Source organism: Hermetia illucens, chromosome 3, assembly GCF_905115235.1.
Source record: "Hermetia illucens chromosome 3, iHerIll2.2.curated.20191125, whole genome shotgun sequence".
NCBI classification, from domain to species: Eukaryota; Metazoa; Arthropoda; class Insecta; order Diptera; family Stratiomyidae; genus Hermetia; species Hermetia illucens.
The window spans coordinates 30,274,518-30,297,852 of NC_051851.1; the positions used below are offsets into that span (position 1 = coordinate 30,274,518).

The 23,335-nt window shown below is 40.6% G+C and overlaps 1 protein-coding gene and 1 long non-coding RNA gene across 2 annotated transcripts in view; both read left to right on the plus strand.

Annotated features, from left to right (window-relative positions):
* Positions 1-23,335, plus strand: part of LOC119651347 (esterase B1) — a 108,284-nt gene that overhangs the window by 55,711 nt on the left and 29,238 nt on the right. The window contains exon 3 of the mRNA XM_038054907.1: positions 19,631-19,735. Within this exon, the coding sequence (XP_037910835.1) occupies positions 19,631-19,735 (105 nt within the window). The remainder of the gene's footprint in view (positions 1-19,630; positions 19,736-23,335) is intronic.
* LOC119651350 lies at positions 19,772-20,133 on the plus strand. Its single transcript, XR_005249447.1, has 2 exons — positions 19,772-19,860; positions 19,929-20,133. It is a non-coding gene; the product is annotated as an uncharacterized LOC119651350 (long non-coding RNA).

Here is a 23,335-nt window from a genome sequence, read left to right on the forward strand (position 1 = left end):
TTATAAAAATTCATGTGTGAAAATTCCGCGAATGCGACAAACGTTTTCTGTTGGGACATATTTCCCCAATATGTTTAAGTAGCAGGTGCATGTAACTAACTTAGCGGCTACCTTAACAGCTGTATTAAATCTCAAGACAAAACTAACTTATTACTAAAGATTTAAAACGGAAGTGTTACAAAATATTTTGAAGGAAAAGCCAAAAGAGAACTTTCCCTCGTTTTAATAAAATTCTAGATGGGAACAACGGTAGGATTAAGGACGGGGCATAGGATGGGATACATAAAAGAGAGGGTTGGGGATTAGGGCCTAGTGATTGATACCAAGGATTGGTAGGTTTTGTAAATTGAGACTGGGAGTAATTTCCGGTGTAGAAGACTACTCTATCTTGGGGGCCGAAGAGGCGGTTTTGGGATTGTAGGAATAAGAGGAGTTCAGGGAACAGATGAGTGCCAAGACGATTCTTTTCAACATTCTTAATCTATATGACCTGGACAATAAGCGAAATGGGGTGTGTTTGACAATTAATAGTATGTCGGACGAGGACAGCTTCGATGCGGGGAGTTTGGCAGGGACCATATAGCATTTGGCTGGAAATATGTTTGGAATGGTCTTCATTCTTGTAGATCTTAGAGGCCTAGCGGCAGGAGTTCATGGTCACCTCTAGATAAAATTTATTCACAGTGTGATTGGGTGTATCATGGATTTTGAGGGAAAGGGCAGCAATTGATAGACCAGTAGCTTCCTCCAAACTACAATTTTTATTTTTCAATGTAGATATATATTTAGAAGAAGCCGCAGAATCGGGCCTGCCAATTGTGCAACTAACCGCGAAACTACACCGGGCTTTCGAATGTGAAACTATAAAGAGACGCCGCGTTCTAAATAAAAAATGTTTCACTCTAACCGCAGGTAAATAGTAATAACGCCGCACATATTGTTAACTACGTAATAAACAAAGCGAATATTGAACTGACTGATAACGAAATAAAGTTGATAAATAACGGTCTTGCGTTCGCAGTACCACCAACTAAGGTTGTCGACGAAACCGTGATTAATATCGAGGCGTGTATAAAACTCTTGGATAACGAAACTAAGGATGAAATTCGTTCGGGTATAAGTAAAATCCATGGGAATAACGTGCCGCTAAAAAATTGTAAACGCAATTTAAAGACAATACGCGAACTTCGCGATAAACCGCTATACTTTCTCAAGGCGGGCAAGGGGAACAACGTCGTCGTTATGGAAAAAGCTAAGTATGAGCAGGATGTTTCCCGGAAACTGGAGAGTGGAAACTTCTTCGAATTGCGGAGCAACCCGCTGCCCGAATCTATCGAAAGGGTCGATCGAGCGTTGAAGGAAGCTAGTGGCGTATTCCCGAATATTGGACGACTCCGAATGCCTAATCCTGCGCTTCCAAGAATCAGATGTCAGCCGAAAATTTACAAGGAAGGCGATGATGCGGACTCGTACTCACTGACGTACAACATCGCCATGTGATTGATAAATGAGTGTCAGACCCTTGGCGAACTCAAGAGATGGTTGAGCCAGTTTGCATCTGGCCCAGAATGGAGAAGAAAAGTTCGTATCTTGCCAGGCCCTGCATGAACGAAAACTATTTTACGTTTCGGGATAGATTCTACAAAACTACTTCGGGAGTAGCAATAGGGAACCCGCTTTCGAGGTTACTCACTGAAAGGTTCATGTCATCAATCGAAGAAGAAATTGAATGAGGGGAATAGTGTCTAAAGTATGGTTTAGGTATATAAACGACGTATTTGCGATTGTTGGAAGAGACGATATCGACATGGTCATCTTCTCTATAAACAAGATTAATCATAAAATTGAGTTTACACAAGAGGTAGAAAAGGATGGGGCTCTCCGTTCTAGATCTAAATATCGTCAACTCTAGCGGGAAACTTAAGTTCGAAATATACCGTAAACCTACAGCAACGCAGAGAACCATACCAGCAACTTCACACCATACATTTCCCAAAAAATGGTTGCCTATAATTGCATGATTCACCGACGAGGGTATGTGATCCCCTCTTTTGTAATACGATTTCAATAAGGAACGACAGCATATTATTGACACCGCTATTAAGAATGGGCATAATCCTCAGACTACTGAGAAACGGATCGGAAGGAAAATCAAGCAACACAATAGGCATGCCTATACAACACTATTCTCGCAGCAGAAGGAGGCAACCACCAGACGGATAAGTATCTCGTATTCCTACCTATTTAACAACATCGGGATTTGGATAAAAAAGATTCAACTGGAAGTCGTAGGTTCCAGTCGATCGTACACCTTGCGGAATTTACTGCGAAACGTCAAGGATCTTTTGGTAGCGAAGAAAAAAGCGGGATCTACCGAATAACGTGCAGCGACTGTAATAAAATATACATAGGACAGGCTAAACGCCTGATAACGACTAGATTTAGTGAACACAACGAGGAAGCGATAAGTAGTGTTCGGAAGCAAAAGTTGTGCATAAGATCATCAGTGGCAGCGCACATAGTCGAAGAAGCCCATACCATTGAACGGGAAAAACTTGAGCTCTTGCATCATATAAACAGAACGACAAGCTTTGACCCTTGGGAAAGTCTATAAATTTTGAGACAAGAGGCGATGCGGTTATCAAACACAGATTCGAGTAGTTTCCCCTCAAAATTAATGAGACTCGCCGCAGTAATTAACAGGTAATTAGGTTAACATTTAGAAAAAACTTTTTTTTGAGTAATTTCAGTAATTAGTGTTTAAGTATAAAAGAACCGTATAATCGTAATTGTTTTTAGTAGTTTTGTACTGATGAAGGGGGTAAGTTGTTCCCGAAATATATATCTACATTGAAAAATAAAAATTGTCGTTTGGGGGAAGCTACTGGTCCATTAATTTTAGGCTAAACTACAAATAGCAGACAATATTTAATCTCTTAGGGCAGCAATGTTCTTCTTGATTTTCGGCGTGATCCCCACGTTGCCGTGAAACATAATGTGTCACACTTCTGGGAATTAAGGGATAATTTCCAATGGGTAAAGTATTGGTAAAGCTCCTCCAAATAGGAATTCAGACGAGCTTCGCCAAGGGAAATGTTTTTGGTGAGCGTGTAAAGGATCAAACCTCCCGCGCATTCTAGGATTTTGATGGGATTAGGATCAGGACTTAGTTTAGGAAGATCAGCTGTGAAAAGGGGGCACATAATGGCTAAAAGGACTAAACCTCCGGGAATGCCTTCTGGGAAAGTTATAGAGATGAAAGGTGTTGTTGAATGTTGACTTGGGATCGAACCCATCTAGGAAGCTAAGGATTAACTGCAGATAGAAGTTGATAGTTTCAGTAAACTTTAAAGCGAGTCTGAATCGCCATACGGGGTCGAAAGTTTTCCTTAGGTCTAGGAGCCAGGCTATGTTTGGAGTCTTTTGGTTAATACCGAGAAGAATGTCCATTTTAAGGACAAGAAGCGCGTCCTGAACGGAATGATTAGGTCAGTTGCTGAACTGGAAATTAGGAAGTGTGAAATTGGAGTCACAGTTCCCGTTGATAATGGACTTGATGGCCCGCTCGAAAATCTTGGCGGAGGAAGAAAGGATGGATATAGGCCTGTAGCTAACGGGATTAAAAGGAATTTAGCCAGCTTTTGTGCTAAAGAAACATAGACTTACGAAGGTCCTTTCAATTCAAACGAGAATTTCAAGCGGGTAGCCCCACAACCCCACAGGAGGGTGGGTCTTCTTAGGTCTTAATTTAAGGGGGAAAACCACATTAAAAGACCTTTTTCCACCTACTTTTTTGAGATTGAGGAAGCTGCTGGTCTATCAATTTTAGGCTAGACTACAAATAGCAGACAATATCTAATAATCTTTTACCCAATGCTTTAAGAAATACATACGTATCTTCTGCGAGTGGTGCTTAGACAAACCGTACCTATTCATTTATTATAATTCTATGTTGATTATAATTTTGTATGGCTGCTGAATAGAATGAAGTTACTTGAGTATTAAAACCTTGTCTTGAATTTGAAATGTTACTGGTGCCGTTCACCTTAAAATTCGCACAGTTATCATAGAAAAGGAAACAAAAGAGCAATTGAATTATGTCTTCTACAAATATTATTTGCAGAAGGTGTGATGAATATTTATTTAACATAAAACCAAGCATGACTGAAAGCTAACACATTCACGTGAGAAGCCCTTCCGGTTGTCGTCTTTTAAAAATTGTGTGAGAATTGAGTTGGAGTTAAAACGTTCTCAAGGTTTTACATTGAATGAAATATTTATTATGTGCGCGATTTCAGATGAGGAAATGAAGTTAAGGAAGGAACTTGTAGTAAATAATTTGCCAGTCTCAGTTTTTGTGAATATAAATTAAAAAGAAAGTAATTACTATGTAATGCTTATGAACAAACCTAGGATCACGGATCGACATCTAAATTGAAGCTATGCTCACGGTAAAAGAAGATTGTCCATATGTACTACATGTTAACCTGCCTTTTATCTCTGTAAATTCGGAACGAATCGGACCGGAAACGGTGACTTACTGAATTCGCCACAAAGTATGAACTGCCAATCCTAGTAATAGACTTTAATGGCTCTATTGCTTAGTCTTCCAAATTCTGATGGTATTTATGAAAAACTGTAATTTATTCATAACTTGCAAATTTGGCCCACTAGACCCTCAACTATCTATGATACACTCTACTCTCTACTCTAAAAGTAAATTTGATTGAGATCAAATAAAGATTAATATAATATTTCATCAGGGATAATCCAGAAAATTACATAATCAAGTAAACTTTTAGAAATTCAACTTTGCTCCCTAGTCGTAAGAAAATTACGTTGGCACCATCTTGGAAACAGACCATTATATATTAAGATAACTTATTGCAAGTAAGACAAGAACGGGTTTAAATTGCCAGAGAATCCCAATGAGAAACAGACTGTCATCAAAAGTAAATTTACCCTTTGTGAATCAAATTGTTAGCCACATTTCAGGGAGCTAGATTACGTGGATAAAATAACGAAGGAATCAGTCCAAATAACTCTTACTTATAAACAATTCTTAGAAAAAACCTGTGCTCTATAGTCCGTAGATACTTTTAAAGTGGAAACGAAGCTGGTGGATTTCAAATACAAAATCATCATCATCATCAACGGCGCAACAACCGGTATCCGGTCTAGGCCTGTCTTAATAAGGAACTCCAGAGATCCCGGTTTTGCGCCGACGTCCACCAATCCGATATCCCTAAAAGCTGTCTGGCGTCCTCACCTACGCCATTGCTCCATCTTTAGCAGGGTCTGCCTCGTCTTCTTTCTCTATCATAGATATTGCCCTTATAGACTTTCCCACCTGGATCATCCTCATCCATACGGATTAAGTGACCCCCCCACCGTAACCTATTGAGCCGGATTTTATCCACAACCGGACGGTCATGGTATCGCTCATAGATTTGTCATTGTGTAGGCTACGGAATCGTCCATCCTCATGTTGGGAGCCAAAAATTCTTCGGAGGATTCTTCTCTCGAACGCGGCCAAGAGTTCGCCATTTTTCTTGCTAAGAACCCAAGTCTCCGAGGAATACATGAGGATTGGCAAGATCATAGTCTTGTACAGTAAGAGCTTTGACCCTATGGTGAGACGTTTCGAGCGGAACAGTCTTTGTAAGTTGAAATAGGCTCTGTTGGCTGACAACAAGCGTGCACGGATTTCATCATCGTAGGTGTTATCGGTTGTGATTTTCGGCCCTAGATAGGAGAAATTGTCAACGGTCTCAAAGTTGTATTCTCCTATCCTTATTCTTCTTCGTGTTTGACCAGTGCGGTTTAATGTTGTTGGTTGATTCGTCTTCGGTGTTGACGTTGCCACCATATATTTTGTGCATTGATGTGCAGCCCAAGATCTCGCCTCGATTGCCGCCTACTCGATCTGGATGAAGGCAGTTTGTACGTCTCGGGTGGTTCTTCCCATGATGTCGATATCGTCAGCATAGACCAGTAGTTGGGTGGACTTGAAGAGGATCGTACCTTTTGCATTTACCTCAGCATCACGGATCACTTTCTCGAAGGCCAGGTTAAAGAGGACGCATGATAGGGCATCCCCTTGTTGTAGACCGTTGTTGATATAGAATGATCTTGAGAGTGATCCTGCTGTGATGGTACAACTGTTGTCCATATTCCAACAGTCACAAAATGAAAGTATGTGGTTGCAATTTTCGTCTGGTGCGGAAAACCCCGAAAACGGAACACGAAAGAAGTATACACAACGAATCCTTTTAGCGTGGAAAATTTCATAGTTAAGGAATGCTACCAATTAAGGGTTTGATTTGATTATTGGCTCTTCCCAATGTTGTCGTCTTTATTGATTCGAGAATGATACCCCAATGGGCTTATAATGCAGTACCAGCCACCAACCTTGCGGCCAAATAGCATGTGACTTTGCTGAAACAACTTGCTCCTTAGCACCAGCTAGAGCTACCTATTTGTCCGTGAGTGTCGGGTTCCAAGCCTTGATTGAAATCAAATGGTCCGTTAATAAAGTAGGTCAAAGTAAAGCAAGTGTTTCGCACAGGGCAACGGTGTGCACCAACCTTTTTGCTGAAAACGAAAGTGGACCTAAAATGTTTTGACTCATGAAGCATGCCTCTTTTTCTAATGGCTATGATTTTAATTACTTTCTAGGTGGAATGGAATAGTCAATCTAAGTGAAACTCTGGGAAAGCTAGGGTTTTCGTCCGGCCTGCCTAACTTCTTTCCGTTAAGGTTTTTGTAAGGTCTGGTAAATTCAACTTGAAGGAGTTTGAATGCCTGAGATGAATTTTCTCAACTGTTATTGTTTATGAAAGGCTTTAAGCTGCTTCTCAAAGGATCGCTTTTCTTATGTCATTGCAGACGGATCCACTACTCATGCTGAAAACATATATTGGAATATATTTAGTCCAGGTTTAATATCTACCAATTTTGCGAAAGAATTTTCTGCTATAAAATTTTGCCATCTGTTCTCCAGCAATCATTTATCTAGTGTCCGAACAGCTAAGTGACAATAGAAATTATTCAATGCTAAATTGACTTGTGTGTCTGGTAATTGAATATGATAAGGTTGTTTCGGCTCGCGTGAACCAATCGTGCAACTATTCGTGCAAGGTGTCCTCATTTTGACTATTGTCTGCCATATCACACCAGGAGGTGTGCAAGTTAAAGAGAATGAGGAACTTCACCCAGTTGTTCAGTTACAGAATTGGACTTGATATATATGTATCTGGTTGCTGTCCCATACAATGAAGATTCCTAAATGCATTCTTGACAACCGTATTCGCGACATCGTTCAACTAACCGTAAACAAAGCCGAGTTTGCCAAGAACTGCGGAACAATCCATGTTGAATCAGGGCCTTGAAGTGTGTTAGAGCACTTCATTCAAGACAGTAACGGTACACTAGCAGGCAATGTGGTCAGCATTGCGCTCGCCTGAGATTATTACCCTGATTTGACTCAGGTACTCATTCACAGCTGAGTCGACTGGTATCCGACGTCAAATCACGATACAAATTCCACTGCCACCAGTGAGAGTTGAACCGCGACCTTCCGTACGGCAGCCTTGCGCTCTAACTACTCAGCTATCCGGACGCAATATATGCTGCGCAGTTATTCATGTAGAAACACCGTGAACAGCATCGCCCTCTTTACATTGCATTTCTGGATTTAGAGAAGACGTTTGACCGTGTGCCAGACAAACTTATCTGGTATGCTCTGCGGTGGCGCCAGAATAACTTGGCCGCTGGGTTAAGATGTTCTACCACAATCCGAAAAGTTCAAAGTGTGGCAAGTGTATCAAAACCGCTTCGTGTCTGTGTCGGTGTTTATCAAGGACGTGCTCTCTCACCACTCCTTTTTGCCGTTGTTGCTGACACTGTCGCATGGCACATCCAACCTCCAGCGCCACTCATTGCTTTATGCAGATGACGTTTTTCTAACATCTCATAGTAAAACTGTTCTTGAAAAACTTGTTCAAAAATGAAATGATCGTCCCATGAAATACGGTCTCAGATTAAATCTAAATAAGACAGATTTTCTGACAACCGATTCCTGTGCAACGGTTATCATTGTTAGTGGCACTAGCCTTTCCAGAACTGAATGATTTAAATATTTCGGATCAAGCGGCGTTCCACAACTGGCGTTCTTTTTGGTTGACGTATCAACGAACCCCTTAAATCCAAGATTTACCACAGTTTCGCGCATCCTCTTCTATGTTTCTGAGTGTTAACCGACTATAAAAGGCAACGATTTGAGCTTCGCTTTAATGGAGACGAAGATGTTGCGTTGGACGAGTTGCGTAATATGGTCATGTCCGAAATGAGGATATCCGCGTTCGATATGGGATTGCACCGATGGTGGAAAAATTTCGAGTGAGGCGTCTTCGATCATATAATTCACGCTGACGAGGATTCATTTGCCAAGATAGATCTCAAAAGGCGAACCGAAAAACGATTGCTTGACAAGGATGTTGGATAGAGTTGGATTGTGATGTTGGTTGGAAAGGCTCCTGAAACGAGCCGACCACGGTTCTGAATGCGAAAAAGATTGAAGAAGACGAATATGGACACTATAAGGATCTCTCCAATATTAGTAATTTTAACTAGTGCCGCTACAGTGGAATAGATTAAGAGATTTCCAAAAATAACTTTATCAAATTTGTAGTCTTTTTTGAGGCATTTGACAGTGACGGTAAAACTGATGATATTGTTACTCTGGAATTTCCGAAACGCAGTAGGGACTTCAATGTAATTTAAGCGATGAAGGAGTGAGCGCAAGTTGGGTCACAATTTCAGGAAGTGATCATTTAGTGGCAACGAAAAACTTGCTAATTCCTATGGGTCACAATTATCAGGTTTATCGTTGCCATTCACCTCCAAAGAAGTTATAGCGTGTCATCCACGTTTACGCGTCATAGTTGTGCAGTTTGTTGAAATGAAGGGAACAAGTGGTTCCCGAAATATCGGTATTTGCAAGAATAAATATCCACACTAACGAAAAAGAAGCAACAAGTTTTTATTATTTCAACCCATACAATCGTTTTGTCAATCTACGCGACCCTACTTTGGGCGTATTTTCAGACTCTACTTTGGGCTTATTTTCTCCGCGCTTCTGCGGAAAATGAGGATTAAGGATTGCGGGATCCTAAGATCGCATCCACTTGATGTCCGATCGGACCAAATGGAGAGCAACTTACTTCCTGTTTTTTTGCTCCATAGAGCCTTCGTTTAGGGCTTAGCACTCAAAGGTCAAAAATGTTAGATGAAGACGGCTTTACGCTTTTTTACCAGGGCAGAGGCAAATCGTCAGACGCTGCCTCATTTCTACCCTAGAAGCGGCTAGCAGATGTGATGTGATCCTTTATATAATTCGCGTGTCAAGAAATTTCATACAAGTTGCTACTAACAGAAAGAATTGTATTTTTGACACCACGCTGTTCCGGATACTTTCTGCGATTGTTCGGCGATTTATTGTTCGATTTGCTGATTCTACATCTTTTCATTCTCTGGACCTGCCTTCAAAAGATTGCATTTAAACCTAACATTTTTTTTGCATTCCGAATGGTGGCAAACATTTTATGTCGAAAACACATTTTTCAAAACTTCTCCTCATCTTTCTCAAGAACTAAAGGATCGATTTTGACGACTTTTTTTTAAAAATCATTGTATCATTCGCCATTTTGGCCTAACTTTCCGAGGGTCGTTGGAACTAAGCCTCTGTTTCCTATGTTTAAATTAAAAAAATTAGAGTTATTTTGAAATTTAATTTTTTAAAAGCTGCCAAAATTCTATTTTTCAATCGATTCGGGCCATAACGTGTTCTAAACAAAACTACATCTACCTTTTCTTTGACCAAACCGTTCAAAAGCGCAGGAGAATTTGGAGCAAGTCTCAGAAAAAACATAACAACAACAACAACAATCGGATTCAATTTTCATTTTCATATTATTCTTTATCTTCAAAATAAAAAAATCCGTATGTTCCTCAGAAATCGCGATTTTGAAAACACTCTACTAATTACGGTGTAAGTGTGAAAACTGCCCTTAAATACATCACAGAGGTGCAGCAGCATGAGTATATAAAATAATATAGAGCATAATGCTAAAAAATTTGACTGAAATCGTGCTATTAATAACAAAGCTATAGCAGATGAAATTTTTCGATTTTATGCCATCAAAATAAACTGGCAATAAATTAAAGTATATGATGAAAGTATTTTGACAAACTGCAAATTAAAAAAGACTACACACAGTAAATTGGTTTCCCGGTACATTGCTTGAAAATGTATGGTGGAAGAAAAGCATCACACAAGTACACCATTCAATTGCTAGCACCTGAACCGTTTTTGGGGTTCTACACGTCTCAGTGGGACTTTGTGGAAGTACTACTTCATTTTTGCATTAGTTATTTCTGCATGACATTGTAGTTATTCATTGATTCACTCATTTATCCAAGCTGGTGATATATTGAAAGCACCAACTACATGATGTCAACTTGCGACATATCAGTTAGAACGGCGTACTGGATATAACGACCAAATTCTTCGGTCCCCATGGTGTCGTTTTATCCGATTTTGACTTGTGTATAGTTCCTGTGCTGCTGACAAATGGAAAAAATATCGAAAATAAATAGATGAAAAAAAGAATCATGTATAGAAACAGATTATCCGGTTTTCCTATTCCATGAGAAAGCGGATCTGTAAACATGTGTGGTTAAGAGTTCGTTAAGTTAATTTCAATTGCATAATCTCAAATACAAAATACACTTATCTTCAAATTTAATTTATTTATAAAAAGGTTTGTTACGTATATACCTTTTAAATGGTAGGTAATGAATAACAACCCATTCAAATAAATCTAAATAATGACCATTATCTAATTAATCGCCAACTTATGATTGACTTTTTCCATAGTTTTTATCCATACATGGTTACTTGAATTTCGAATACGTCACCCAGTACCCCTCATCTCCAATACTTCTAAATTTGCATAATTGGTTAAAATCATCAGAATGGAATAAAAAAACTGTATCTAATATGAAAATTGAATCAAATTCCATCTTTTTCAATCGATAAAATCAAGTTATTTGACTTTATAGATGCATATATCTTTTCCAAACTTATAAAAAGATAATTCATGTTGACAACATAATATCATACATCTTAATGTCATTTCTACTGACTGGGGTCACCAAGTCTATGTTTTCTTTACCGTGATTATGCAGTTGCAACAGAATAAATCAGCGTTGCATGTCCAACGGTGTTCATGCACCACTAACGAATTATTCAATGAGCTTAATTACTAAGGTCGACTTTCCTAACAACTGGTTTTCACATTAAAGTGTTAATCCAGATACTTGTTGCTCGCACTAGCTCTTTATTAGTGACGGTAGATATTCCAATTGATTTATCTACAGGGCTCGAAGCGTTGGTACTTAAGAATCACAAAAGGTTTTAATTTTCAGTTAAGTCGTTGGGTTCCTGTTATGGAGATTTGTAGCTAGATTGAAGAATGATGATATAACAAACTAAATGTTGTAATAAATACAAACATTTAGTGTGGGTGTTCAGCGTTCTGAATAAATATCTTTATTTTTGGTTTGGAGATTTTCACTGTTAATGACCTTTTCCCAGATTTGCGCAAACTGAGTTAATGATCTTAAATCTCCGTCTTTCGTTTGATCGTAACCTTGACAAAGTGTCATCTTTTTTAATGTCATGTTTGCATGAATTTCGGTATTCAAAAATGATATTTTGCAAAAGTTCAGGAAACTTTGTTTTTTTCGTACTTTTCACATATTTATTGTGAATTTGTTACCGATATAACTACAACATAGTATATTGCTTTAAAGGAAACTAAGCATTGGCAATAATATTTCCACGGAAGTATACGCCGTTTGTTTTCAAATCGGTCAACACCTCACTTTTTGCCAGTAGGTCCTTGATTTTGTTTCCATTTCCGCCACCTCTCTGACATTGTATTAGCAAATGGAAGTTAAAATGCAACTAGTTCAATGAGAATCCACTAAAATTTAAATTCAATATTTGACTTAGTAAACCCCAAAAATCATACTGAACTTTAAAGAAATTGTATTTACGGAAATTCTACATACTACCTTGCATTTTTGCGGTCATAAAGGTGGCGCTAACCATATTTTTGAAATTAACATAATTCACACATTTTTTTCAATTTTCAATAGCCCCAAAATATGGCAATAGAAGAACAATGACATTGTTAAATGTTGACTTATTGTTTTCGCCTGAGCTGATTGACGGTTTGACCACTCTTTGACCGTTAAAACACCTGGGGTGTGTCATCTCTAAAAATTATCATATTTTTCTTGTAACCGATTAAAATATTTATACAGATATTCGGAATGGTGATCTTGACCTCAGTTTGGTTTTCAACATCGAACTTCAATTAGCATTACAAGTTTTTATTAATTAGTTCATTCAGACACCATCTACAGTTTCAATATCTTTTCTTTGTCTTATCAATGGTTTATGTTTTTCACTTTTAACCTCCTTTTCAAAATATTTTTATGATAAAAAATCATATATTCAAATCCATCTAAACTTTTCCAAACTTTCTTGATCGATGTCACTTAGGATCGAAATTTTCATCAAATTTTTGTAATGAATTTTTAATAAAGTGACAGTCATTTGACCCTGTAACCTTTATTGCCTTACATACATCCAATTGGGAAAGATTTAGGACCTTGAAAGTGCTTGCATTTAGAAAAATTTAACAATTAAGTGCATTTATGGAAAATAACCGAATGCTACAACCCACGGTAAATACAGGTAAATCCATGCAATTAGGTTACATTTTCGATATTCAAAGATAGCCAATTTTTTGAAATCGTTAAATGGCGAACAATGAATAATTTTATTTGCTACCATGGTATTGTGTTGAGATATACAATTCAAAAAAAGGAAAATTTGGAATGTATTTCAGCAGCAAAAAAATCTATGATAAAGCATCAAGAAGACTTCTTGATTTGGAAGCCAAGTTGTAGGAAAAGTGTCAAAAAGTGACGCGTGTTACTTCCCAGAAGTGACCTTCAAATGCGTTTATATATTTGTTGCTATCCAGATCGGGACGGCGTACGAGATCCTTAAACCAATCGAAAACTACCATGCTACCTCGGAAACCATCTTGTTTCGGGGGGGGGGGGGGGGGGGGGGCTCAAGTAGTTTAATACTACGCTAAGAGGGTCAAAAACACTTGAAGATGGAAGCAATGGATTGTAACTCTCCAATTGGTAAGGAGTCACAGACTTTGAATCCACCTGCGATTTTAAGAATTCAGGTTGCGGCCTAAAACCCAGACCCAGAAATCTGTGGAAGATATGCTCTCCATTTCAAGGGAAATCCACCAGAAAGGACAATACAGCAACTCCCTTACGGACAGGAACTTGAAACCTGACTACGGCCGGCGTGTCAATAGAACCGTTACCTAATTCTTCCAAAACAACTGTAGAGGAAGGAGACGCAGAGGCGAGGGGACTACCGGCTTGCTTGTTAGAACTTTCTCTCCCGCCACTACCAGGAAAAGCGGACGAAAGGGAAGCTGGACCCAACTAGTTCAATATCGGTATATGGAAACTGATCCATGTGGCCCGGGCACCGTAGACCCGGTAAAGTTCCCAGCTGTGGACAACGGAAGGCATTGTGAGGGAAGGCGAAGTTCCTTGGGAATGAGGACATAGGCATTGCTACACCAACAAGTGTCACGATATCCGGTGAAATCGGATGCAAGAAAGCGGAACTTTCAGCGGAAGGTGAGGTCAAGCTGATATCCTCGGTGAGATTCACACTGAACGCAGCAGACTCTTCAGTTACCGGCGGCTGTCACATTAGACAACACTTATGTTTACAAACATAAATGTTAGACAAATTAGCCTGCAGCATACCAAAGCTTCTTCTTATCTACTGGCAGCAAGGTTGACAAAGTTGCAAGACTGTCCTTATATATTTCCGGTACAAGAGCTATGGGTACGTTTTGTGTGATATGGGATCAGTAAAGGGGACTAGGACCTCGAGACCCAGAGCCTCCGTCCTGTTTTCAAAATTGTTAGATGCAAGTCTGTTCCCAGGAAATAGTTGCGATCAACTTGCAATACCAGGTTAATAGCAAGAATAGAAACGTCTTACGTGCTTACTTATCCTATGATTCTATGTGTCCTATGCCATCAAACTAAGGGATCTAGTAGTGTATGCAGAATCATATCAGAACTCTTAATAGGTTGCGAACCCTCAGCATATTTGTTGGGGTGGTAGCAAATATAGTCCTAGAATAGAGAAATTGTTCGATCTTATCACTGTAGCTGGTCTCATGATCGCGAGCACAGTTGAACGAAGTTCTGGGAAATAAAGTGCAGCTCCCTAGGCAACTAATAACCCCTTTGGTGATAGAAGATCAATTAGAAACTCCGAATCGTACACTTTTAGAGTGCTTTGAAGAAGCGTGTTTTATTTCCCGAGGCCAAAGCGATAAAAGAGTTCCATGATAAAACCGATAACTGCAAAGACTCAAAAAATCAATTTCTCAATCGTGCTTGTAAAAGCGAAAGAATTAAGACTGGTTAAACTTCCATAACTCACAGCGCGAATATATGAATCTCTTAGCATATGGGGATGACGTAGCTGCGCTAGTTGTTGGTCTCGATCTCGGAATGTTGTCCAGAAATGCACAACCCGCCTTTGACTTGGTTGACAGTCCAGCGAATCCAAAGAATCCACAATCATTTTATTTGGGGAATCTGTAGCATTGACTAATGCTCCTATCAAAAACTGCGAACAAGCTTCCCATAATGGTAGGTGATAGGGCCTTAATGCTGCTAAACACTTCAAATTTTTGCTGTCAGAACCAAACAATGTGCTGCAAAGTTTATACTGTCGAAAAGCAGGAAGACTTGCAGAAGCACTGCGGGCAATCTGACAGGCCGTAATTTACTAGCTGGGCATATGTTCAAAATAGGAATTATCCAAGATGATACGTGCCCACCCTATAATGAGGAAGCGGAATCCACGGAACATTTCTTATGTGAATGCCCCGCCTATGGACGTATCAGACATCAGATTTTTGGTGGTATTGTGCTACAACTGTACAACTGCAGCGGGTAGCTTCACATCCACTTATGGAAATCCTGCGATAAATAAACGAATCCGGGATATTCCATTGGACGGGGGACCCGAGTACAATGGACCACCAAGGTCTGAGTGCTCAGAGGCTTTGTCTCTCCCCCACTGGAAACACACACAACACACACACACTCATCTGAATATTTTCGTCACTGCCAGTGCAGTCGGTGTTAATTATCCTTGCCGTGCCATCACATCACTTCACCTCCAGCTGAAACCACGCGGGTTCAGCAGAGGCACCCGGGACGTGATCCCGCCAACAGTGTTACCGGGCGGGTGATGCTTAGCAAATGCCTTTCTGAAGCGTCCCCCAGTTCGGCGAAGGCCTTCAGCCTCGACAAGATAAACCATTTGGGCCTGCTCCGAACGTCGAACTTGAAGAAGGACTCCCGTTGCTCCAGGACTTTAAAGGAGCCCTCATATGGTGGGTGCAGCAGTCTCCGAGGAGCGTCCTAATGAGATCCTGCGAGGATCTTTCGGGGTCCCTGGGGTGTCGACCGCAGTTTCCAAACCGCGTCCCTGGGATCAATTAGCCCTGCTTTGATATCCAGCACAGTAACGGCAAGGAGTCGCAAATTCTCCCCGTAAATCATCTGCGCGGGACTGGCCGTGAATTCTTCTCGATGGGCTGTGCGAAGGCCGCGAAGGACGGAAGGCAAAGATTGACGGGTCGTCGCAAACCATTAAGGCGGCCTTCAGCGTCCGGTGCCAACTTTCCAGCATCCCATTGGACTGCAAATGGTTGAAACCCAAGAGTATGCCTAACTCCGAGAAAAGAGTAAACTCAAATTGTATTCCCTGGTTCGTGGTGCTTACGACTGGTATACTAAAGCCCGGAATCCATTCTCGACAGAGGGCCTCGGCACATGATTATGACGTAATGTCAGCCAGAGGTATTGCTTCAAGTCATCGCGGAAACCTGTGTCCGTGCGAGTCTTGCAAAGGGACAATAATGTCGAGGTGGATGATTTAGAAGCGCTTGGTCGACCGAAGAAATACGCTTACCACTTTTTTTTACGTGCTTGTTGACTCAACCGGTTCGTCGTCCTGATGTCATAAATGGCCGCAGTCTTTTGTCTGAGATTTCGCAAATTCCTTGAACTTGTATTTGGAGTTTTTTCTCAAGATGTGAAGCTCTACGTCGTCTTTCTGCGCCTCGGCAATTGCCATATAATCGACCTTGACCTTCGACATTCGTGACGCAGCGTCCGCAATGACGTTGTCTTTTCCAGACACGTGTTGGATGTCGGACGTAAACTGGCTGATGAAGCTCAGTTGCCGAAGTTGGCTGCTTAAGCGCCCACGTAAAGGGATTGTGGTCCGTAAACACAGTGAACGACCTACCCTCAAGTGAGAAACGGAAATATTTAATAGAGAGGTACGCGGCGAGTAGCTCATGATCGTAGGTGCTGTAGTTATGATGAGCTAGGTTGAGTTATTTAGAAAAGAAGCTGAATGGTTGTCAGGTTTGGTTCATCCGTTGATGAAGAGCGGCGTTTATCACTGTGTCTGAGGCATCGACGAACACGGCTAGTCATGCATCTGGCCGCGAAAATGACCGAGGCGTTGAAAAATACATTCAAGATTGTCCAAATGATCAAATTCAGAAGAAGAGACAACTAAAACGTTATATCTCTGTGCAGGGTTGCAGGAGCCAAATGTCAACCTGGTGAACTCGAAGAGTCCGAAAGGTGTGCAGATAGCCGTTTTCGGTATGTCTTCGGAAACAACAGGGATTTGGTGATACGCCTTGGCCAGATCCAAGGTCGTGAAAACACGGCAATTTATCAGTAAATGCGCAAAGTCATAAGTGGGATAGAGTTTTGGTCGGGAATTCCCTCAGATGCCTGTAATTTCCGCAAGGCATCCATTCGCCGTTTGACTTAGGGACCATATGGAGTGAAGATGACCAACAGCTATTAGAAAGTCAACAAATACCTTATTTCTTGAGATCATCGAACACTTTCTTTGCAACAGCTAGCTTCTGGGGTGATAGGGGACGTACTTTTGAGAAGATCCTTGAGCCAGTAGTGTTGATGTCATGCTGCACATTGTGCTTAACCGTAGTAATGGTGCGATATTTTCGGAGTAATGGGGGAATGGCGCAATGTCCTCGAAAACTATGGGAATAGTGCCGTTTCCGCAGGTGGAAATTTTTCCTGACGACTTTAAAGAGGTTGCGAGGTTTATTAAGGCTTTATTCTGCAGGTCTCCCAACAGCCCATAGTGATTACTAAGATTCCACATAAAACCACCTGTCTTGATTGTGGCAATTGGAAAATATTAGCCAAAATAATACTGGAACTTATTAAGGGACATTTCGAAGGCTTGATCGATAGAGAACTGGCTGGTTTTCGCTCTGGATCCTTCTGCGTTGAACACATCAACATCTTACACATCAGTTTGGAATAATGCGAGGAGCTTAGATCTCCTCCTTAATTGCTCATCATCGATTTCAGATAGCGTTCGACAGCTTGAATAGAGAGAATGTATCTGGCGTGTTTTATGCAGGAGGCGAATTCCGGCGAAACATAGTTATTATCAAAGCGACATATAATGGTGCAAATTTTTAACGGGTTGCGTCAAGGTAAAATCGCTGAGGAATTTAAGGTCCAAAACAAAATCCGCAAGGATTGCATCTCGTCGCCGACATTATTTCTTCCTTTTATTCGTAACGTTCTTCATGCTGGCTTCTCTAGAGGAGTCCTATGGACGGTCATCAAAACGGCGCACCAAAGCGCTAATTGGGCTCCTCGGAGCGGCCACTGATACCTATGGACGGTGATCTCTTTATTCAAACATCTCGACTATGCTGATGACAACTGTTTGGTTTCTCTTCGAATATGGACCTTGGTCAAACTGCTCTGGGTTTGGGAAGATAGGCAGGTTCTCATCCTGACTAGTCATCGCACTTTTCTAATCTGGATTATTGGGCAAAACATCGAAGAGATTGATCAATTTGCGTATCTAGGAAGCATCGTTCCTCCATGTCTAAGACGTGACATCGATACGTTGGCCCGATAGTATTTCTAAGAACTTGATCGGCACACAGGCAGTTACCCACGGTTGAGTTGATCAAAAGGCGTGTTATGTCAAGCTGTCGGATCTACTCAGCGGGCGATGAGTGGATTGCCCCAAGAAAATTTGGTGCAGAATAATAGAGCAGGAGTGCGAGCGTCTCGGAAAGCCCTGGGGCAGATGAAGCGCATTTCAGCGAACGGTGAATTATGGTGGTAACCATGTGTCTGCTATACTACCTGAATATCATCTTATCAATGACACTCTAGTCAAATATTACCAAGGGGCATTAAATAATATTTCCCGTTTATTTTGAGTCAGTAGCTCTGTGATCATAGAAATTTTCATGTCGTTGTTATAAAATATTCCACCTTGCCATGCCATGCATCTGGATAACGCAATTATGCTTACAATTTTCCATTTCGCCAATTATTCATCTTGGCTTTTGTGATCGACTTCGCTATGAACCATTTTTCCCATTTCCAAAACCAAATATTACAGACATATGTACATATGTATATCCGATACAGTTTATCACTGTCTCTCCATTGTTCGTAATCTAATATTACACAATATGTTATTATCATGTCGAGTTTTGACTGATCCAACCATTGTGTCGCCTTCATTGATTACATCCAACTAAATCTCGCGATCAAATTCAGTCAATCAACAAAGTGTTGATTTCGCTGTTGAACTTTCACTTAGTGGTTGGTTATACATTTTATATTGTGTCTGGAGGTTCAAGTATGTGTCATCGCGCCGAAAGTAGCAATGTAACAACAATCAAAATTCAAAATAAGAAGTATTAATTCACGATCCCACGTCAGCGCCAATTGAGTCTTTACCGAATGTTATGGGGGATTACGCAATGTGATCAGTACTTAGGGTCCATTTAATCGAAGAATCGATGGTGATGGTTAATCAATCTTGGACCTGATCTGTTTGAACATTTTTCAGTTACAAAGAAAGCTGGTCGTAGTACTACTAACGAAAAATCGATTTAGCAGGAAATAAACTTGATTGATTCGGCGGAGTTGAGAGGTCAAAATATGCCATACAGTGACCGATACCGATCTCGATGAAAGTCTCTAACCCTTTCTTCAATAAACGGAACTATTTCGCCGATAAATGTGCTAATCAAAATCTAAAGTTACACAGGTAAAATTTGCAAAACACTTTTCGGTTCAGCAAGATTCCTTTCCATTCCCAATCATGCGGAAAGCAACCCGATAATTACTCTTATCCACAAGATGTTTATTTAACCCTCTTCATTAAGCTATTACATCTGGTTTTTTTTTGAATCCATTGTATTATACAATAACGAGGCATAAATATCTTATTATTGAGTACGTATGCGCGGTATATAAAGTACGCACGTATCGAAGTTAGATATGAATGGAGTTGGTTATTTATATCTGGCTTTTCTCTTAAAAATTACAGGAGTCGACAGCATGGAAGAGGCTTACAGCACATCCAAATTCATTAGTCCGAATGCTGCCAGCACGTGCAATGGAGGTTGTTCAAGAGGTCGTTGGTTCATTCCGGGTAAGTTATGATACTGAAGTTGATCATTTTCCATATAGCTATTATAGAAACATTCGACGCTTTAGTGGAAGCCATCAAAGCCTTAATGGGGACTTTAATTGAGTAACGAAGCGTGAAGAACAAACGTAGGAACTTACAGGCATTTGGTCATTATAGTTGTGCATTTCTAATTTGATCTTTCATTACCTTTTAGATAAAATTATAAAGACTTCCGGTAAAATATTCGATGGATTTTTATTAATATGTTTGATGTGTCTATTTATCTGGTTTCAATATTTTGCTGATCATTTTTGCTTTAGGTAAAACGATTATGTAAGAAAATAGTTTTGAGTTGTGTAATTTATTTATTTAGTTGGCGTATACTTTTCGCCAATGTAATAAAGATTGATGACTGAGGATGGTCAACATGTTCATTCGGATCAACAAGGGCAGAACTATCCCAAGTATTTCCCAAGATTCATCGAAATTTCAAAAATTTTTCCGGCTTCCAGACCCCCAACCTATATACTATTTTGAAGCTCAGATCCCCTACCAACAGTAGTGATCACAAATTAAGCTCCTTTTTGCGAAATTCTCAATATTAACGGAGATATAAGCGTTTAAAATTTTTTGACCATGCTGGTTCGCCTGCACCTAAGAACAGCTCCACTGAAGTGTCCCATTGACAACTGCTAGATGACTTTTATGCTAGCCAGACTCGGGAATGTGAAAAGGACATTTTTGGGCACTTCAGTTCCTAACATTTTGTATACACTACTTTATGAATCTTATACATATATGGTGCGTTGGGATCATGCCCATCGTACCGAATTCGAAAAACTAAAAGAAAATTGCGGAAAATCACGAAATTCCTAAAACGTGCGACGTGAAATTTTTAATAACAAAAACATGGTTTGAGTTAGGAGGTACTTTGTTAGCCAAGGGTTATTTAAAATCAGAGAGAGTAGTTCCTTTATTGAGTGAGAGCACACTGAATAGAGGGACAGTTGATTCCCGAAATACCATATTTGTTTTTCTTGTCAATAAAGGAACTACTATTCTCAACCCGTTGAAATTCATTTAACGAAAATATGTCAAAAACGGGGAACCTAATGCTTCAGGGATGGAAACTTTTATGTGTAAGTGAGAATGTTTAGTATAGTAAGTGAGAGTGTATATAAATTAACTGTATTAGACTATTCACCTTAAAGTGATACTAGTAGATAATTTTAACTCACTGTAACTTTGTTAATAATAGTGGGATTCCCTTCAAACTTCCCAGTATCTTGTCCTATAATGCACTTTATGATTTTGTAAACCTAGAATACATTTAGAGGAAGCTTTCCAGTAAAATTGGAAAATAAAGTAATACGTAGCTTTGTACTGATGAAGCGACCAAGTTGCTCCCGAAACATATTATATATCTACATTGAAAATTAAAAATTTGTAGTTTGGAGGAAGCTATGATACTTGTCTATCAATTTTAGTAATACGTTATTACCTATTAACATTATTTGAGCAGGAATCGCTATAGGATATATGGGACCTAGATTTTACAAAGGGCATCCTCACGATTTTTTTTTGGTTTTGCGTGAAATGAAACCTTATTAGGGTAGATTCGATGTCTGTTTGTCTTTTTTTCCGGAGGTGGAAATCTTCCAAAGACACTGCTTGCAGCGTGTGGGATTTTTACCCATTAAAATCACTCCCTAACTCCTGTCCTCTTCCCCGCGGAACCACCACAAAGTATTTCGTCGCGGGGTGGACATGGCCCTAGCTTCTCCTTTCTAAACTCCTCTGTCTCTCTCAGCCTGCACTGGATCCGCCCTACCGTATCGTTGACTGCATTCCAATTCTCCTGGCACGCAAGCATTTTCCCAATTATATTTTCCGGTGCTACTATCGCTCCTCTAGGCTCTTTCTTTCCTCAGCAAATACAGGACAATGGAAGAAAGCGTACTCCCGATCCTCCGCAATACCGTCGCAGCTGGGACAGTTGGGCGAGCTGTCCAGTTCAAACCTATAGAGGTATTTGCGGTAACCGCCATGTCTCGTGAGAAACTGCGTGAGATTATAGTTTATCTCACCATGCGTCCTCTGCGTCCACACGTTGATTCTGGGAATCAATATCTGGGTCCATCGACCCTTTTCGCCTGATCCCACCGTTGCTATTCCTCCCTTTTGGTGTTTTTGACGTGCCGATCAGAGGAAGAATCGGGTCCATCATAGATATGCGCCATTTCATGGGCCAAAATGTGTATCGCTTATCTTTTAAGCGTTGCATGCAGTATATAATGCAGTTGACCAATTTAGCGCTACGTAGAGCAGTATAGAGCTATGGCTATAAGCAGTCTACGAGTGCATCGCCCCCCACCCCTCGCAACATTTGGCATCATCCCCGACAGGGCCATGCTAACGCTGGACGCCTTGATGCAAACGTTTTGTACCTGCTGCTGTAAATTCAGCCTCGCATCTATCATTACTCCAAGGTATTTAATTTTTGGCTTAGAAGTGATGATATACTTCCCCATTCTGATGCGAGCAATGGTTTCCTTACGCCACTTCGTGATAAGCACCGCGGAGGATAAAACTCCGCGAGTGCAAAACCTGCCACTTCTTTATAGCAATGACTGCTTCGGATGAATGTAATTCCGCATCCGCCAGATCTTTTGCAACAACAATCACCGCTATGTCATCGGCGTATCCCACTATTATGGTCTCGCTAGCAGCTGGGACGTTGAAGACATAATTATACATGATGTTTCACAATATCGGTCCCAGCACAGAACCCTGTGGAATACCCGCCGAGACAATGTATTTTTTGGTTCCATTGACTGTGTTGTATCAGAGCCTTCTATCTGTTAAATAGCTGTCGACTAGCGCAGTTAAGTAACTGGTTACACCAATCACCGCCGATGACCTCCTTATAAGGTTACAACTGGCAGAGTTGAACGCATTTTGCACGTCAAGAGTAATCACATCACAATACTTGCTAGTGCCACCCCTTCCGTGCACCACATTTTTTGCTAAGCCAGTGACAAGTTTGATGGTGTCGACGGTTGATCCGGCCATTTGGAAGCCGAATTGTCGGTCTTCTCCCCATTGTGTCCAAAAGACATTTAGGTCTGTAGGAAGATGGTTCACCAGGAGGCTTACCAGGTTTAGGCAACAACACTGACCTTTATTTCGTTCCATGTCTCAGGAAAGATCCCATGGTTCAGACAACTCTACGAATATGTCGGAGGAAACAAACTCTGGACGATTTTCAGTAAGAGATCGGGACATGTAATTTGCGGAGCAGCCTGATCTCTAACTCTGTAGGCGCTTCCCCATGGGTCTATATCTGCCTCTGCGCAAAGTTGCTTAAAGCAATCCCTATTGCTTCGCTGTATAGCCGGCTCAGCTTTCTTCGGGCTTCCTTGTAAGTTCGCTGCTTCGCCTCCTGGTCAATCCTACCCATTGATCTGTGAGGCTCTCGTCTGGCCCGATGACACCTTCTGTGCGTCTGCTGTGGGTGTTCTAGGGAGCGATGTGCTCGATTTAAAACCTCCTTTTCTCCAAAGCTCTGGTTGGGATGTCATCTAAACCTGGGACCTTATAATCGTTGATCTTACTACCTTC